This window comes from Vigna unguiculata, chromosome 11, assembly GCF_037176805.1.
Source record: "Vigna unguiculata cultivar grain cowpea cultivar isolate G323 ecotype 2 chromosome 11, ASM3717680v1, whole genome shotgun sequence".
In the NCBI taxonomy this organism is placed as follows: Eukaryota; Viridiplantae; Streptophyta; class Magnoliopsida; order Fabales; family Fabaceae; genus Vigna; species Vigna unguiculata.
Window position 1 is genome coordinate 40,918,389 of NC_140802.1, and position 20,920 is coordinate 40,939,308.

At 32.5% G+C, this 20,920-nt stretch overlaps 1 protein-coding gene across 6 annotated transcripts; it reads left to right on the top strand.

Moving 5' to 3' along the window:
• The first annotated feature begins 9,099 nt into the window (after positions 1-9,099).
• LOC114168384 (uncharacterized) lies at positions 9,100-15,871 on the top strand. 6 transcript variants are annotated; one of them, XM_028053174.2, is made up of 6 exons: positions 9,100-9,259; positions 10,234-11,470; positions 13,463-13,593; positions 13,696-13,866; positions 13,993-14,053; positions 14,919-15,871. In XM_028053174.2, exons 2-6 carry the CDS (start codon positions 10,277-10,279, stop codon positions 15,450-15,452), a joined length of 2,091 nt encoding a protein of 696 aa, XP_027908975.2. In that variant the 5' UTR covers positions 9,100-9,259; positions 10,234-10,276; the 3' UTR covers positions 15,453-15,871. The 6 variants fall into 6 exon arrangements, with proteins under 6 accessions (XP_027908975.2, XP_027908970.2, XP_027908972.2 ...); XM_028053171.2 differs by adding an exon at positions 9,413-9,644 and having other exon boundaries at positions 9,117-9,259; positions 13,463-13,866; XM_028053170.2 differs by adding an exon at positions 9,413-9,640 and having other exon boundaries at positions 9,117-9,259; positions 13,463-13,866.
• The last annotated feature ends 5,049 nt before the right edge of the window (positions 15,872-20,920 follow it).

Consider the following 20,920-nt stretch of genomic DNA (forward strand, 5'->3'; position numbering starts at 1 on the left):
CGTTTCAACAACATCCCTACATTACACAAAATTCTCTTTCGTTATTAGCTTCATCATTCTCATTCGCAACCTCATCTTAATTATGTCAATTCAAATATTCATTTACTCACAACATCTTCCGTCCATCACAGACCCCACTTCTTTATATGCTTTCATGTCATATTAAGCAAATGAATGGTCAATCTCACTCATAAATCATCCCATCTATCTCTTTCCCAAACCATTTCTTTTTCTTCTCCATATTCTCACTGTTGCCTCACGCTTATCTTGTCTTCTATCACCGATATGTGTTTGGGATAAAAAATAGTGATAGTCTGGTAGTGGTTCGATATCGGGTAAAATAAAATATTTAAAAAAATTTGTTATGATAGACTCTGATACTATGTTAAAAGTGAGTTTAAAGTCTAATTTAACTCTACATAATCAGCTTATAAAGTGAGGATTGCATCTACTTATATATCATAAATTGACTTTATCTTTAATCTATGTCAGACTTTTAACACTATTTTAACAAATATAATATATATATATATATATATATATATATATATATTAATATATATTATACTTAGACTGTATTCTCTGGCTAGCTGTACATCAGAAGAATCTCATTTCTCACCTTTTCTTTCAATCTTGTTGACTACACATGTGCATGAATATACCTCATTTTGTCACTTTTCTCTGTGAAAAGTTGTGTTAAAAATAGTAAAAGCACGATTAGCCACTAATGCAACAATTACAAAACTTTCATCCCAGTATGAACACATTTCCTGTGAATACTTATTTGGCATGTCTGATTTGATGGAAAAAATTAAAATTGAAACCATATGTGACAGTGTACAGAATCAACTATATGTTTGCCTCCAATCATGAATCGGAGAACTATAGGAAGAGATAGAGATCATTTTAGGAAAGTGATATACTTGTGTTCCAATTTTTGCTTATTTAAAAGTATTAATTTTAACTTTTTTTCTTATCTGATTAATCTTCAAACAGCTTGATTATTTTTACATAAAGGTCTCTATTTATAGTCTTTCAACGCATTCTTAAACGTTTCGATAATAAATGAAATAATAAATTTAATAAATTACAAATTTTAAAAAAATAAATTCTAATTTAATTATGATATTATGTTAAAAATAAATTTTAAATCTAATTTAATCTCATAAAATTATCTGCAAAATAAAATTTATATTTCAATTATATATTATTATATTGTCTTATTTTTTATCTATGAAACTTTGAAAAAAAGATCGAATGATTAGTCAAATAAAAAATGATTGAGAAAGATAAGGTGGTAATGGTTAGAAGATGTTGGGAAAAATGCATGTAAGGGTGTGGGATTTTGCATAGGAAAAAGGTGGAAGTGCTTAAATGAAATGGTTGAGTGTTGATTCACTCTTGGTGAAAGGACAGGCTATCACGTCCATTGAAGAGTGGCAGTGGGGTGAATAGAAGAAAACCAAGGTGCCAAAGAGAGAGAAAAAGAACAATGAATAAATCAAAGCTTGACACTGACATGCACTCTCTCACACTGCCCCACATGTGTTTTCTGTTTCAGTTTTTTATTTTTTCATACCAATTATTTTTCATTTACAAATAATAACTAACTAAAAAAGAAACCTTTTTGATATTACTTATTTTACAGTGAAGGTGACATTTTCATATATACTTCAAACCCTAGATAGCTTAGTTATAAGATATACACACAAGTTGAGAAGATTTATGAGACTACACACACTTTTATTTGTTTATTTATTTTACAGTGTTACCTGCCGCAACTTTAGCATAGGAACCTATCTTTTCCACAGCTAGGGTTTCTGTAGTGACATCATGCTATGACCTCACTTCAATTTACTCTTCCAATTATCCAAATACTATTTCTTCTTCTTCTTTTTCGACTCTTCTTTTTAAAACAACTTTATTATATTTATGTTACACTTTCATTTTGTGCTCAGCTTCATCATCTTTCACTCTTTGTACAGAACACAAATTAATTTGCTAAAAATAATATATTAAATTTAGAGTTATCATGAACATATTTTTGTATTCAACGTTTAAATTTATATTGCTAATTATAAGCTTAAATAGTATATGTTTTAAATTTAGAAGTATTATGTTTTGTGATTACCTGTTTCTTTAATATCTTTTGAATTAAATACCATATACATTTTTCATTTTGTTTTAATATAAAGTAAATAATACTTTATTAATGCGATTTATCAACGAGAGCTAGAAATGTTAGTTTAGAATTATTATAAAAGAATCTACGTCACGTACAGTTTCTTTTTTTTTTTTTTCAAATCAAACATCACACATGAATATTACACAGTATATATAGAGGCAGACACCATTTTCAGGAGACATTTTTATGTATGCCATCCTTCTCCCGAGACATGAAAGTTGAAGCATACGAAAAACTGAGATATCATATATGGAAAATATTTACTGAAACTGTTGATGAAAAAATAAATACTAACAATTGTAATCAATTATTGTTAATTCAAACAACAAATCTTGAGAAGATTAATTATTTTAAAAAGAATACGCTTTGAGTTTAACGTTGATTAGTGGGTATCATATTAACCAATAAAATTTAAATCTTACAAAATTGGTTAACAGAATGAGATTTATATTATAATTTACAATAAACACTGTATCTTAAATTTGTCGTACAGTTCCTCATCTTAGCAACATGTTCGTATGTATGCTTGTTTAATTATATAGGACACTGTAGTTAGGTAGGTTATTGCAATTTGTGGACGGTTTTATGGTAGTGGTTGATTGAAAATATTACGAAGATAATCAAAGCTTTTATATATATATATATATATATATATATATATATATATATATATATATATATGTATATATTAACAAATATTATTTTTTTACGGTGCTTTTTGTAAGTCCTAAGTTGACATTTAGGATAATACTAACTTTATAGTTTTTGATGCTAAGATCTTATTTGGCTTCCATAGTATATTTTATATATTAATATTTTTATTTAATTTTTAATATATTAAAAATTAGATATAAATAAAACTTACATAAACAAATAATTTAATTTATCTATCTATATAGAGAGAGATTAAAATATATTTATGTAATTTTTTTTATAAATAAAAACAATAATTTTACTAATTCATAAATAAAATTGATACAAAATGAGAAAAATAAATATAAATATTAAGGATAAAAAGACCAGTTAAAAATATTAATTTAAAAGAAAATGAATATCACACATCAAAATGAATCTTTCTTATTCAAGCCATTGAGATGTTACTGATGTATTTTATATTCTTGTTTACTATTAACTATTTTAAAATTATAATATTTTGAAATTTGAATTAAAGAAACATAAAATGATAAATACAAATTGCTTATTCCCTAAAAACATATTCACTTTTCTATATTTTTATAATATATTTTTCTCTATTTTTCACCTAAACCCGTAACTTAAATTATTCCTCAACATTATCTTTATTCAAATTATAAATTATACACATTAATATAAAAATTATATATATATATATATATATATATATAATATTTATATTGTTTTGTTTCAACATCTCGCCAATAAAAAGAAAGAAGAACCAAACCAAACCAAAAAAAAATAATTATCTTAAATGGTATCAATAATAATATCTTTGTAAATTATTAGAAGTTTTTATATACTTATTATTCATTCTAGAAAATTATTTAAGATCTTTAAAATTTAAGATTTTTATATAATAAAACATTTTATTCACAAGAAATTTTATGAGTGTGTATATTTTAATTTCTCTGTATTTCAGCTACCGTAATTTATTTATTTGTTTTTCTTTCTTTTTTCACACACGTTATTTATACTTTTTTAAGCCCATCAAAATTCACTTTATTATTTCCGCTCTAAAGTAAAGGGTTGTTTTTTGTAATTGGGCCTAGGGCTGGCCCAAGTGATAAAAACCAAACTCTAATCTGACCTAACCCTCTCACTCTCACTATTCCGCAGAACCAGCCGTCACTCCCATTGGTCCTCACAGAACATTCTGCTAGGGTTTGCTCTAGGTCTTCTTCGAGCTAACGCACACCAGCTCCTATTCCACGTAAGTCACTCCTCAGCTCATGCTCATTCTTTTCATGGTCTATGTTCGCTATTATCGTTAGGGTTTGGTAATAACCCGCCCCTTTCTTCTGTTTTACCGTTCATTCCAACTGATGACCATCATAGGGACAGTTCTGCTTTCTGTGTGCGTGTCGGAGCGCTTTGCTAGCTTGATTTCCAGGTACGGGGAGTTAGGGTTTGAGCTAGGTTGTTTGTTTTCTGCCGTTCCTTGAGCTTGCGAACTGTTTGTATGGATTTAATCGTTGATCTGGATGCGTGGACCATTTTGTGTGTTTTGTTGGGTTGAATGATGAATCTGTTGCAGGTGAGACCAGGGCGAGAACTGATAATCTCGCCCAGGCGAGTCTGGAGGAGGCTCGCCCAAACCTATTTCGCGAAAAGTCGCCCAGGCGACCTGCTCATTATTTTGAGCGAGTGAACCACTCGCCCAGGTGAGAAGGGTCTCGCCTAAGCGAGATCCCGCAGTGGTTCCTGTTTCTTGTTTCGAGCCTCGCTTAGGCGGAGGGGGACTCGTCTGAGCGAGACTGTCTCGCCTGAGCGAGGGGCTGGGCGAGACAGAATGCGGTTTGGTTGCTTTGTTGCCTTTGGATGAGTGGTAATTGCTTGGGTATGCTTGTATGTTGAGATGTATGTATATATATATGATGGATCGCCATGTATGTGTGACATGATTCTTGAATGGAATGATGGGTGTTGTGGAAGTTCGGCATGTGAAATTTATGAGTGAGTTGGAACTTATGGGACATGTTATTGATATGAGGTGAGCCCCTATACTCATGGGGAGGTGGTGATAAATGGTATGGATTCAACATGCGATACGAATGAGGTGTTATTTTGTTGAGATTGACGTGGGACTGTGAGCCTGATTGATATTCTCTTATTGTGAATTTATGCTTGTTGGGTCCGTGTCAGTGCGTAAGTCCTTGGGGATCTCTAGGTGAGATTCTCAGGACCGCGCTTTAGTGGTCGGGACGTAATTCCATAGCCCCTGTTAGTGGGTGTGCATGGTGGTGCTCCATCTGTATAACTAGGTAAAGATTCAAGGTAAGGATTGCATCCTGACACTCTAAGGGGTCAGTTAGTCTCACTTAGAGCGGACTAACCCCTGTGATGGGAGTAGCAGGAGGCCTGAAATTTATTAAGGGCTAACCTTGTGGTGAGGGAAACTTGATTCATTGTAACATTTGTAACACATAGCTCGGGGGTGAGCAGCTCGGGAGTGAGCAGAGGTATCCACCACAAGTGCAAGCATCCGCTAAATCCGACCAGGTTATACGTATTCGGATGAGTCGAGTCAAGTCGTAGTGTATTGAATTAAGAGTCATGACATGCTTGGTTGTTGTATGGATATGGAATGGTGACAATATAAGTGACTGTATGATGAATATGTTATTGGCTCTAGCTTACCCGTTTTGTTGTATGTGGTTGTTCTTTCTTGCGATGATCATCAATTTGATTGATTGGAGCAGATAGGCGAGATTCTCGTGGCCAACAAGGGAATGGTGATTCTGCTGCTTAGCCATCTGGATTAGAGTTATTTTCCTTCATGTTTTTCTTTAGGGCTATGGCCCATGTATCGCTTTATGCATTTTTTCTCTACACTTTTTTGTTAGACTTGTATTTGGTTTCCGTTGGCATCGTGGTGTGCCCAAGTTGTAGGGGTTGGGTTAAGAACCCCAAGACTACGCTACTACACTATCGTTACGTGACGTTTCATTTAATTTCGTTTAATAATTAAATGGGACGTTACACTTTTCAGTGAAAACAATCTTATAATCATATACACAACTTTAATCTTTTCTATAAATCAATATTCATTAAATTAGTTCTAATTTATCTTTATTTTATTTTATTATAATTATTTATAATTATCAACGCCTTCTTATATATTATTAAATTATAAATAAACTTATATAATATTTTAAATAATAATATTTCAAATAAATAATAAAATTAATCGGAATTAATTCGACCATCTTAACTTTTTTTTGTTTGCATCTTCCTTATATATTAGAAAAAATATATAAGGATAAAAGATATGTAAGCACCCTCTAAAGATATTTAAATTTTGAAAGGTAATAATTGTAATTATAAAAGAAAAAAAAAAACAGTGTATAATGTAGAATATAGGTTGCATGTGAGGGTGGTGGAAATGTTCAGACATATTTACATGTTTGGTTATTTGATAGGTATGAGATTGTGAGCTGAAATGTGAAAAAAGAAGAAAAAGAAAGAGATGAGTCTGAGTTCAACATACGAGGCATCTCATCAAGCTTACGTCATCTCTGGATTATACCCTCTCTGTCTCTCTGTCACACACATTAATTACTCTTAATTATTATTTTCTTCTATTTTCCTTTTCGAACCTATCCTGCACCTGCTGCACCAGATCAGATCTTTTGCTTAACGGCAGTGATCATATCTCCATTTACCGATAAACTGAAAAGCCGGTCACATTCTTAACTCCGTTTCACTTCCGGTTACCGCAATCATTATTAGTTCCTCCGTTCAACATTGTGTCAGCTGTATTTCTGGATTTCTATCCTTCAATCATCAAATCACTCACTTATTATATTACTCTTATTTAAACCTTGGGATTTGTTACTGACACTGCATAATTCATCATTTTCATTTCTGCAATTTCTGCTGTAACACAAAGTAATGTGCTTGCTTAGTAATACAAAATATTCAAACAAATATTTTTAAATTCCATTCTCCAATTTTCAGAAACTTTTGTTAGCTTGGATTTTTATATTTTTAAGACCAATAAATTCAACTAAGAGCGAAGTAGTTTAGTTGACAGAAAAAAAATCACCTTTTTCAATTTTTTTTATCACCATTTATTGTTTGTTTTCCATAAATTAACTAAACTAAAAATACTTGTAAACTTCTAAGTATTTCTTTTATTTTACATTTTATATTTTTTCATGCAATCACCGCTTTTACTTTGTTTGGATGAGAAAAAAAAATGTGAGAAAATAAATTAAAATAAAGTGGAAATAATTTTAAACTATTTTAGTTGACAAAAGTATAAATATAAAAAGTGAACTTCATAATCAATTTTTATTTTTATTTATTTTTGAATAGATGTATTAGATTTATTTTTCAGTCTAATTATCACTCTATATTTACCATTTTCACTCTATTATTTTAACATTTGTGATTTTCATGTGCTTAATATTATACAAAAATTTTGTATTTGTTCTCTCAATAATATTATCATTGTTTTACCTCTTAAAAATAAGAAAATTTATAAATAAGTAAACAGGCTGAAAAAAAATTGTTGAGTTTGGTTGTTTTTCTTTCCTAGAAAACTTGTTCCATTTTCCATAAAGAGAAGTTGGTATTTTGGTGTAGTATGAGGCGAAGAAAGAGCCCACGGTGACAGAATCAAAAGACACTGACAGTACAAGAGAGATGAGACAACGTTTGTTTGTTTACGGAAAATGAATGGCCAGGACTTCCCAGAATACTTCCAACTTTTATCAGTTAAAAAGAAGAAGAAAACTTCTGAGTTAAACACTGTTACTGACAATGATTAACATCAAGAGTCTGTTTTTTTTTACTGTCTACACATGGAACATATATCTATCTTATCTTACAAATATTCTTTAAATATATTTTATTTTCATCCTTGTTAGTGTCATTATCTGCATCAAAGAAGACATAAACGAAAGAAAATGATGTATCAGAGAGAGTTGAAACAAGTTGTTTATTGAAAGATGGAGAATAGAAGAAGTTGAATACAGTACAAAGCTCCCAATCTTGAAGAAGTTGATTGATGGAATAGCCTCCTGAACACCGTAGTGCTTGAAAGGCTACTCCTAAAAAACATATCAGAAAATAAAAAAATGTTAATAATTTAATATTCTATGTTTATAGCTTTTTTCTGGTTTCTCCGGAGAGGTTGTGATCATGAATATAAAGCCATTATCTTCATTTTATAAACCAAGATACGAGTTTATTAATTTTATATTTAACAAAACAAAATTAGAACCTACAAATACATGTTTTGAAGCACACACCCAGAGTTTCATTTGTCCAGTAGGTAAGAATAATATATTAAATAATGATGTTCATATGTTATGTTGGAAGCATAGACCGGTCTGTATGATTGGATTTATTTGTTTATTTATTTCTATAAATGGTCATTCATTTTCTGCAAAACTTCTGAAAAAGAAAAATAATCTTTGGAAAAATAAAAATACATTGCTCGATTGACTTGCTCGTTTTGGAGCATGCGTATAGATTTTTCAGATTTTCTCTCTGGGTTTGAAAATGTTTGCCCCACGTTAGGTAGGAGAGAAAAAAAAAGGTTAGTTTTGACTGTTTCATGTCGATTTTAGCTTTCATAAAAGAAAAGTTTTTCAATTATACAGCTACTGTGTTAAAGTGTGGGTTTTGAGAGGAGCTTGTTGAGACAAGGTTTGAATATGTTTTATAGTTGGTCTCTATCTATTATTATTGTATGTTCAGTTCAAGAAAAAAAATCCATCTTTTCAGGACTTTAGATAATTATGAAGAGAAGTTCTCTCTCCTTTTTAGGATTTATATTATTATTGCATAACTTACTTTTATCCCAAAAAGTGAGGTTAAAGTTTTGGATAATAATTACAAACCATTATTACATGATTGAAACTGTTATTTTATTTCCTACATACATACATGTTTCATATGTTGTTGCCTCAAAGTTTCAGGTTTTAGGATGATGCAGAAGGGGTGGAGGAGACAGTGACAGAGTCGGAAATACCAAGAAATAAAAAGGGCGAAAAGAAGATGGCAAGAAGCTGTGGAAAGAAGAAGGAGAAGGGACCACAAATGTTGGAGCTTCACCCAGCGTCACACATTTTTCTCACCCTCTCAAGTTTTTTTTTTTTTTTTCTTTTCCAAACCTAAAAAAGTAAGAACAAAATTAAATATTTTTTAAGAATAAAAAACAGAAAACAAAACACACGTAACTTTATGTTAATTCAGACGTTAAAAGTAACGGCTGATAATCGCTTTTGCAATCATTGTAGCACTGCTTAACTTCACCCTTCTCACTTCACATTCATTCATACCAACAACAACAACAGCAACACTTCCCCAACCGGAATCTTCACACTTCCCACCAAATCTCATCAAAACCTCTTTTCGATCGCACCTAAGGTATTATAAACTACCCACCATGCCACTTCCTTCACCACTATTCTATATCTCAAACTTCTACTTCTTTTTTAGTATTATTTTTGTAAGCAATTTTTTTTTCTCTCCCCGTGAATTCATTGTGGTGTTGTGTTTCTTTTTCTTTGTTAATTTCAGCGTATGCACCACTCTCAAGGTGGTTCTTTCTTCTTGTTAGTTTTTTTAACGAAGCGTGGGTGAGTTCTTGGTGGTTGAACTTGGAAACCTCCGCTAGATCCGTTGGAGTTCGAGGCTGGATCAGAAGTTAGGGTTTCACTTGTTGTCGTGTTTTTACGTATCCCGTTAGAGCTTTAACTTGTGCCTGTTTTCTGTACTTCCGTAGATTTCACGGCTTCGGTGAGTTATGTGAGTGAGTGCTTCATCTTCAACCTTACCGACACATACATAGGAAGAATGTTATACCGTTGGTTTTGGTGGTTGAAATAGTGTCATATAAAAGCTGTTAAGGAGGGCAAGTTATCCTATGTATCTGTTCGTTCTTCCTTTGTGTTTTTCTCATTGCTAAATAAAGGTACAAACAGAAGCGAGTGAAAAAGAGAAGGAACGCAAGTTGCTTTATTAATTTCACCGTATAGAATAATAAATTAACCAACTCTATCTATTCTCGAAACACAAGACGGTCTATGTTTATCGTTTTTTTTTTTTTAATTTTCATGTCAAATTCTTGTTTTTGTCGTCTGGACCTATTTTGCTGCTGTTTGAATTTTGTACCTATTTTGTCGACTGTAGTGTAATTCACATTAACAATTTAGTTATTTTTTCGTCGAAGTTATGCAGATAAACACTGTTGCTTGCTTGTTACTATACTACGATTGAAGTTATGATGCATATGTTTGTTTGTTCGTCTGTTTCTTTTTGTGTTTTTTTGTTAATGGTTGTTGTTTTTTCTCTCTCTACAATGTGTGGGAGAAATTAATGGTATATTTACCTGTGAAAAGGGTTTCTTCGGTGGAGTTAGAGTGGTGGGACTAGGAAGTTGGAATGAGCAGCTTAAGGCCTGAACTGCATGTTGCCCAACAACTTCGGCGGGACAAATTGAGGATCCAAAATAGTTCCCAACATTTGCAAGAGTTCCCAAGCAACCTAGAACAGTTATCGTTACACCCAGGTTTCAACTTGGATCTTCTTCAAGTGAGAAATGTTCGAAATGGAAACATGCTTGACGAGGCCCTTTATTCATCGGATATGATATCTTTTTCCACTCCAAGAAACCCGTTGGAGTGTCAAGAACTGATGATGGCTCAGTATGGTTCCACTTCGTTTCCTCATTCATCGTCCCCGAAGGACCAACAATGTGAACCAGAACCACGCCACTTGGGTGCTAATTGGATGGTGAATTATAACGAAAGCAACCCCAACCCCAACAACAGCAACAGCAACACCTTCTTCTCTTCTGAGCTTAATAACAATGCTTCTGGTGAAATGCATTACCCTCCCTCTTCGTCTGCTTCGCCTCCTCTTTACCATAATGCTTTGCAGGACATGTCTTACGGCGTTTGGGGAGGAAACCATGCCGAGCCTGTGCTTCATTATCAAGCGAACAACGAGTTACGTTTTGGGGGTGCTAATTTATGGACAAACAGTACCGCAGCAATGGGTTTCAAGAAGAATAACGAACAAGACATAAATCCTCATCAGGGTTTATCACTGTCACTTTCATCAAACTCACAATCGAAGCCTTGTTTTGAAGAAGGGTCTGCATCAGATGACCCTACTCAATATTCAAAGTCATTGAAGTCGTCCATGAAGTTGAACGCGCTTTCAAACAATACTGTTTATCGAAACGTTGGCCCCCTCGGTCCCTTCACCGGGTACGCCACGATTTTGAAGAGTTCGAGATTCTTGAAGCCGTGTCAACAGCTGTTAGATGAGTGGTGCTGTCAATACGGATCAAAGTCTGCGAAAGGAGGGGGTTGTGACGTTGCAGAGTGGGTCTCTCGAGATGTCAGTGCTGCATCTATTTCTGCAGCTGCTAGTGATGCTCTTAATGTTGATGAAAGTGGAGGTGCTGCAAAAGGTGTTAGCAATCTGGGTGCTTCATCCTCCGTGTTGTATAATTCAAATGAAAATGATAATGCAAATAGCGCTGATGGCGGAGCCACGAGTAACTTTTGTCTTTCTTCTCGGCCAGAGTGCCAAAAGAACAAGGCAAAACTACTGTACATGCAAGAGGAGGTTGGTTTTTTCACTGCTCATGTAGAGTAATAGTAACCCTTCTGGCCTCTTTGTGTTTCTTACTTTTTTGTCTTGTGTGTTTTTGGTATGTATCTATGCCTAATGTCTGTCAGAGGTTTTTACTGTTTTGTAACATGAAAAAAAGGCCAAATGCTTTAAAACTTTCGTCTGCAACATGAGGTCATCTGGTGTCGGTTATTGTGGATGCAAAGCTCACGAAAAGTTTGTTTGTGATGAAAATATTTGTGTTGGTGTGTCGATTTGGTTAGTTATTTAACTTGAACGTGTTTCTAATTTTATATGTATATCATAGTGTTTTGTTTTTGGTTTGAATGGTTTTGTTCAAGCTAAATACTATTATAACATGATTTGTGGGTAATACTACTGTTGATCGTTACAATTTTAGTTTTTGGTAATGTTGTTACATTCCTTTCAGAAATAGTCTGTGTGTTGTGTAGTTATTGTAGCTCTAATTCTTTTTCTTTGTTTTTCATACTTTCCTGTTGGGTGGGGGTATTTGTATTTTGATATGCTAATTATAGGATCGCATTCTTCTTTAATGATATGTTGGTTCTTTCTTTAATTTCTTACTTTTACAAATTATTATTGTGTCAACATATTTCTGTGTCATTTGTATTGGTTAATTAATGATCTTTACCGTATTTGATCTCTTCTTCAGTAACATTTTTTATCTTGTCATATTAATCTTTGTTAATATGGACTCTGAAAATGTGAAGTCACAACATATAGAAATCTTGGTAAATACCTTATCCAATTAATAATGAACTAAATTGATAAATGGGTTCTGTATAATTGTTTTTAATGGATTAACTAGTTAATTATTTAAATAATGTGGAGAAATATAAACATGACAGGAGTGTCACGCATTGAATTTTTTAGAATTTTTCTTTGTTCTTTGTATAATTTTGGATATTATTAAAGAACATTCAAACTGTTTATTTGTTTGCTAATCCTTCCTTTCTCTAGATAATAAATACGTCTCATACATAATAAATAGGACAATGTTACTTTGACACTAGAAAACAGTATATACTTTTCCCTCTCTTTCTCTTTAGAAATACAAGAGTTAACATATGTTAAAGCTTGTTTTACTTCTATAAAAATTGTGAAATTGTGTTAAAAGAACCTCTTTGCTAATAAATAATTGTTCCTTGCTAAGTGAACAGTTTCAAAATATGTGGTGTCTCCTCTACAAAATAATTGAGTTTCTTGCACACTAAATAATGATTGTTGCTTACCTAAGAGCTTTGAAATATATTCTTCACTCACGTGCATATGTTCACCTGCACACAGCAGTGTACTCACTTAGATGTTGATGTATCCTACAGACAAGCTTTTTTAGTTACTTTTGAAATAAATTTTCAGAAAACACAAATCTTAATGCACTCAAACAGGTTCGATGATACTGCTGTTTTCTTGTACTACATTTGGTATAGATTCGTGATTTAGCTATTTTAATGAGGGAATATAGGTTACATTAAATTGCTTTATATACTGTTGGAATTACTGTAGTTTTGGAATACTGTGTTCTAATAGTAGAAATGAAGTTTGTTGCTCAAAATGTCTTGGATTCACTTCTAATAGGAGTCTATGCCTATGCAAGAACAGTGTTGCTAGATAACCTTTCACCTGTGCACATTCCACTTTCCGAAAGTTCTTTGTTTCTTCCAAAATTCCTACACAAAGCGTTTGAGGTGTTATCCTACCTGGTTGCTATTGTTCAAATTGGAGGGTTATTAGTGGTTAGTTTTTTGTCATGTTCTTCAACACACTTTTAATAATTTAACCTGAATAATTGTGGTGGTTAGAACAACATTCAAATATCTTATTATTATTGTTTTACTGTGCTCGCCACAACTCAATAATGATGTGTTGTTATGGTTTGGAATAGTATAATTTTAGGCTTATTCTCATTCTGGTTAAAAAACATGGCAATGTTTTTAAGCTTTTTGGTTTTGTGAGTGATGATAGGTTACAAGGAGATACAAGCAATACCATCAACAAATGCAAATGGTGGTTCAATCATTCGAGTCTGTTGCTGGTCTTAGTTCTGCAACTCCTTATGTCTCCTTGGCTCTGAAGTCAGTATCGAAACACTTCAGGTACTTAAAAAGTGCTATCTCAGATCAACTGAAGCTTACATGTGAAGTCTTGGGAGAGGACTTTTCAATGCCAACCACAAGTAATGGTGGTAAATTTGACAGTAACATGGCAAGGCTACGGTGCATCGATCAAAGTTTTCAAAAAAACAAATCTTTGGGGGGTAACATAAACTTTCTTGAGCCCCAACAACACGTGTGGAGGCCCCAGAGAGGCTTACCAGAAAGATCAGTGGCAATTCTTAAAGCTTGGCTCTTTGAGCATTTTCTTCATCCGTATGTCTTTTCTCTCTGTGACCTCTCGTGTGTATGAAATAAAACTATGATTCTTTTCTGTTTGCTCAGAAGAAGGAAAGAGTGATTGAGTTATGGTTTTCTTTTTGCTGTTCAATTTCATTTCAGGTACCCCACGGACACTGATAAACACATGTTGGCTACCCAAACAGGTCTTTCGAGAAACCAGGTGGGGGTCTACTCCTTTTGAATTCATTATTATGTCTATAGTCCTTCAGCTATATATGCTTGATTTCATTTGTGTCTTTGACATGCTCTTTTGTTGGCTTCTTAGTGGGTCCAATCAGTGTGCCAAATATCGTCAAATATTTGCTATTTCAAAGTCTAAGTCTTAATTTAATCAGTGAGGAAACTTGTTCCTTTTGTTTTTCATTCTCAGGCTTTTAGGCCGACACATACGTTTTTATGCATAATTACAAATGTACATCACTTTTCATTTTGCTTCTGGTTTTCAAATTTTTTGAAACAACATCTTATAGTGAACATTTGTGTTTTCACTTATTTCCTTCTCTAAATCAAAAGGTTCACTGAAAACAACTGAAAATAATGTCACTTTTGAAGATTTGAATAAGGGTATGCATATATAAAGGGAATTTGAGTAATAAAGAAGCAATGTCAAACTCACCTTAATTACGGGGAAATTAGTACATGTTCTGAGAACGTTTGTTCGTACAAATTTCTACGTAACCTGTAGTCACACATTTTAATCTGAGAGAAATTTAGTACATACTAGTCTGGATTCAGATGATGTTCACCATGTAATGATACCTTAGGGATAGTTGTGAAAAGTGTTTTCTTTTGTTGTCTAATGGTTTGGGTTATAGAAGTTTCTCATATTTGTAGTGTAAACGATTTCCAAGAATGCAAACTTGAAGCATACACATTTAATGCTTGAAATTTGCATTGTTGGAAACTGGTATCCTAACATGCTTTTTATGGTTTTCTTGAAATTTGGAATAACGTATTTGCAACCAGCTGATATATATATATATTTAGTTGTAGAAGGTTGGAATAACGATGTAACTGAAACGTAGGTATCAAACTGGTTCATAAATGCTCGAGTGCGTGTGTGGAAGCCAATGGTTGAGGAAATACACATGCTCGAAACAAAGGGTGCAGCAGAAGCGCACCACCAAGGCTCTAATAAAAGTGACCAGGTAGCTTCTGCATGTGAAGGTAGTAGCAACCAACCCAAATCAGATCACCAACCTGTGAGCAGGTTTCACACACATGCAATCCCTGAAAAGCAGTTTCAGTGTTTGGAAATGGGGTCATCATCTTCAGCAGGAGGCAATGAGGAACACATTGGGATGAATGAGGAGCAATGGAATCAAGAGAAGAGGTCAAAACTGGAATGCCAGATTGCTGCCACACCAAACATGGAGGGCACTGTGATGGGGTTTATGCCCTACAGAAGAGGTGCACTTGAGGTTGGTGGTCTTGGATCTGTGTCACTCACCTTGGGGCTTAGGCATAGTGTTGAAGGTGTGCAACAGCAACAACTGCAGCAAGAGGAGGAGCTTAGGCGTCAGTTTGGAGGGCACATGATCCATGACTTTGTGGGCTAGTTAGATACTTGTCCCTAGGGAAAAAGAATAAGAATTGGTCAAAGGGAATGGGGACCCTTTTGTAGCTGAAGTCACGTCCCGTGAATGTGGCATAAAAGAAGTTTTGTATACATTTGTATACAAAAAAGGAAGAGGTGGGGTTACTGTGTAAGATGTTTTTTACCTTCAAAATTTTTGCTTGTTGGGGAAATTCTGAACTGAGATTGGTGGCTAACCTTACAACATGGCAGATGAATATTTGGAAGAGGGTTAAACTTGCAAAGATAGTGAAGAGCAGGGCAAATAATTTAAGGTCAATATTCCTGCATGCACATTTCTGTAATATTTAACTTAATGTGATTTGGGCTACTTAAGAAAAAAAAAAAAAGAGAAAAGAACAGCAGCAATATTTAAACAAATAAATTCTTCTCCTCGCTCTATACCATTCGATTTTTATTTTTTTTTTACCTTTTACACACTGTACAAGGGGTGTATGTGTATGATAATAGATAGTCATTTGCAGTGAGAACAACGTTATTAGATAGGTTATGAAACCTTGTTCTGTGATTTGAGTCAAAACTAGAAGTTGTCTTGTCGACATTTGAGATGATGATATTGGAGAAGATATTGCAAGAGTTCTGGAAGTGCTACATGATACTGGGGTCTTCACATCACCGTCTAAAGTATTACCAAAGGTCTAGTGTGTGATTAATTTCAAAATTGTAAAAATTTGCTTCAAATGTGTTTACTTTGTGTCATTGATGAATTTTAAAGAGAATCCTTTACAAGTAGATGTTCATTTGGTATTTGTCAAAAGAGTTCGTATTTAGGAGTTTATAACATGTCCTGTGACTCTTGATAAAAACATTTTGACGCCCATATATAATATTCTGACAAAAATATACCATATTTTATATTGACAATCTCAAAATACATATGGAGTACTTCCTCCAAAAGAATAAAAAAGAATATAGAAAAAAATTATAAGTGTACAGATGAAAAGAACGTTTCGATTCAACTATCCAACGATTTCAAGCACCATAGACATAAAATCAAACTCCAAATTCTACATGACCAATTTATTAGTCAAATGACGGACAACCACCTTATGATGGTTGAGACCAATGAACAAAGTCATGATGCACAACATAAAAAACATTTCTGATGAATTGTAGACAATCTTCTCTCATCTGGAATGATGTCCACACATAGGAGTACCTTTAGCCTCCCATAATGACACTTTGGATATAAAACTATTGTTTCATATTGAATTCTTAACATATAATTAATTATAAACAAGCATATCATTTATATATATATATATATATATATATATATATATATATATATATATATATATATATATATTCTAACATGAAATAAAAATTCAAGTTCTATAATTACAAGGTGAATATAGGTTCCGAAGGAGGGCCTAGGTTCTCGGGGTATCAATGATTTCGTCTAAACCTAGGATGGGAAGAAAATAAATTTTCGAAGGGATCTCTTGGATAGGTTTATCATATCATGTGATTTCACCCATATTCATCATGCCGCATTATATTAGAGCTACCACTTCATTTACCCCATACTTAGAGATGGGCATTTGGAATAACATGATGTGGGAATGAAAATTTAGATAAAAAAAAGGAATGGTTTGAGTGATAATTAAATCAACTTAACTCACAATCTATACCATCAACTCAAGAACAAAACACATGGAATGGAAAGGGAGAAGAGACCAAAATTTTTAACAAATTGATTTTTTTTCAAAACAATTTGGAAATTAAAAGCAATCTCTAGTGTATTACACTTTGTTTGGGGGTGAGTTTGAATTGTATAGCCACACAAGATAATTTAGGTAAGAGAGGGGTGTAATTAGACTGCAATATGTGCATTTTGTGGTGCATACGAAGAATTAGTTCAACATCGTGTCTTTGAGGGTATGATATCTAATTTTGCTTTAAATGGTTTGGAGTATTAACAACACAACATAACCGAACTTGACCGCATTTCTATCAATTCTATATATCTGATTTGAATATAAAAGAAATAAGTTATGAAAATATGTACGGCCATAGAAATTCTATTGTATTTAGAAATGGCCAAAGGGATGGTGAGGAAATTTTTGGGATAATACAATTAAAGACCTGGACATGATTGAGAAACAAAATATCAAGAACAAATTTTTCATATTGTGATGGGTGTCTATGTTCAAAATCATGTATTTAATACACCCTCCATTAGTTAAGAAGTGAAATAAGAATAAGGGTATCATATGTTATAATGTTATTATCTTTCACTCTAACTCTTTATTGTCATCATCTATGTATGATTTTGTTGTTAAAGTTTGTAGGCAAACTTATTGCAAAATGAGATATTTATGTATTGGAATTATCATAAACAAGCTACATTTAAAAACAAATATCTCTTGCTGACTCTAGTGGAAAGGATGATTTAGGAAGTTTGTTGGACCTCAGTTTTTAACAAATCTATTGTATGTTAACTATAGAATGTTATATCTATCTTGGTGGAAGATAACACTATGATGTATATATAGATTTTTTGTAATATTTGGGTACGTAGAATATAAGATGCATCTCATTTGTTCATTTGTGTTTTGTCTTATGGGGTTTTTGGTGTTGTGTGTGGGTTTTGTAGGTTGGAAAGGAGATCTTAATGGTTTCATTTGCTCATCACCTTTGTTTTCATCATCCTAATGTCTCATCATTCTTTTATTCATATATTAGTTATTGCCCATTAAAAAATGTTTTAGGTCCATGATAAATTTGTGAACTTTCAATTGAGTTCTCAATAGTATGTCGAGTACTCAATAAATTTGAATTTCTCAATTGAATCCTGGTTACGGCAATTAACTTTTTCCTGTTAACTTAGTGACGTGATCGTTAGATGGTTAACGTGATTATTATCTTATCATGTCACGTTGTTGATTTATTGTCACATGTAATTTTATTATTTTTAAATTTAGTAAACTAATTTTATAATTTATGATTTTATAATTTTAATATTTTATGATTTTACAATTTTACAATTTTACAAATTTATGATTTTATAGGACATTAATAGTAAATATGTTATAATTTCATCACGATATATATGTTTGGACAAATTAAATTCAAATTAAATTTTGTACGTTTAAAGTTGTTAGAGTTGAATAGCACATTTCATAATCTCCTCCTCACATTTGTTATCACGTTCTGATGTCCTTGAATCGTTAAAGTCAATTTTAATAATGTCTTGAATTTTTTGTACTCATTAACATTTATTTGCATGTATCTGACAAAAAAATACTCTCCCTTTAAAGATACACTATAAAATTTAGACAAAAACTTGAACTCGACCCGAGGTGACTCCTCTGCATAAGGTTGGTGATGGTCCCTAGAGGAAAAGTTAACAAGTTACAAAGAATATCCATAAATTTCTTATTTGCCAATGCAAATAGGACACTTTTGCTCCTTTTGTCCACCAAAATTGCAATTCACTTCATAAACCTAAAAGTATGAAATGTACAAAATTTATCATACAAAATTTAAGCGGACAAAGATGTCCTTAAATCTATTAAAGTCTAATTTTAATGAATTTCTAATGAGTTCTTTGTACTCAGTAACATTTACTTGCACGTGTCTGACCACAAATATTCTTCACTGAAGGATACATTATAGAGTTTAGACAACCAACTTGAACTTGACCCCGAGGTGACTCCTTCTGCATAAGGTTAGCGATGGTTATACATGTTAAAGTGAGCCAACCCGGCTCACACAGGTTGACTCACCACGAGCCGGGTTGAAAATGAGTGAATCTAATCCGGTTCACTTTATGGTGAACCAAAAATTTTGTAATCCGGTTCAATCTACCATGGGTTGGTGGGTTGGTGGGTTGGCTCACCAACCTACCTAAAAAAATTATTTATTTATTTATTTTTTTAGTATTCAAATATTTAAATAAATTTTTAAGTAACCCATGAGATGAATATCATAGTAAAATCAAGAACCAATTTTTTGATCATTCTCACTACCAATATATGAAGAATTATTTCTAAGAAAGTATCCATATAATCTAAGAAAACATGGCTAATATTACAAATTTTCTGTCATGTTATTCAGCAAAATATAAATAAAAAAATTATACATTTTTTTCATGCTAATTTAGAAAAAAATGTTTATAAGACGGTTATTGAGTAATTTATTATAAAGATTATAGTTAAAGATTAAAGTATCAACCTATATAACTTGACAATCAAATTAATTAAACATTCAAACTATTCAAATATAATTAAACAACATTCTAGCATTTAAAAATATGAAATTGTGAACAAATATAATAGGAGTAGTAAATAATTATTAAAAAAAATTAAAAAAATTGTAAAAAATGTTGGTGGATTAAGTGGGCCAACCCACCTTCAACCCGGCTCGAACCCGTTTAACCCGTGGGTTAAGGAAGCCGGGTTGAGTTCAACCCACTTTTAAAAAATTTGAATTTTTCTCAACCCAACCCAGCTCAAACCCATGGTGAGCCGGATTGGCTCACGGGTTGAAACCCATGACATCTCTACTCCTGAAACATAATGAAATTAACCAAACTAACATTATGATCAATCTTGACAGAATAATGAATCATGAATTTCCCTCATTTAGATTGACCAAATAAAAAAAATAGAAAAAAAAAAACTTTTACTACCACTTTGATTTGACGTAAACTATAAACTCTTTCTAATTTAGAATGGATAATAATTTTTTGATTACTAAATTTTGACAACTTTCTCTTATAATTTTAGATGTCATTTTTTAAGTGATTTTTCATTTTTTTTTTCATTCTCAATATTCAAAAACCACTTAGAAGATGACACATCATATTATAAGAGAAAGTTGTTAAAATTGAGTAATAAAAATATCATTGTCCAATTTAGAATTAACGAGACCCGCTTTTACTTTTTTCACCCTATTTACTTCTCCACTTTAGAGTAAATAACAACTTGTTTTGGGTAAAAGTTTTGGTTTCTGCACCAAAAGGAAAGTGTTATAGTTTTTCAAAGTAGACTAGCAATAATAGCCGGGAAAACTTCACCTTATCAACAAAACTCATATTAAGACCCTCTATTTTGTTTGATAATTAAGTTTATCAACAATACGAACAATACGTTTTCTTAATATTATTCATTTTGTGAACACTTTCACATAGATTTCAATTTGTTTTTCTCTCGCTTACTTTTTTTTGTCTGGTTTTGTGTGGATGCACATCAAGAATATCTCTTATTTGACAGACAAAAATTACCTTTAACCAAGAATAAAACCCTACGTATGATTATCAAGTGGATCTCTATGTGTTTCACAACCTTTTCAAAGATTCCTCTGACGACATGATGTTCAATCCTTAAAACATTTTCTGTCAGTTAATGGTTGTAACACACAATCTCGGAAGTAATTAAGATCATTCGAAAGAAATGGTTGGAAGATTGACAATTAAACACAGAA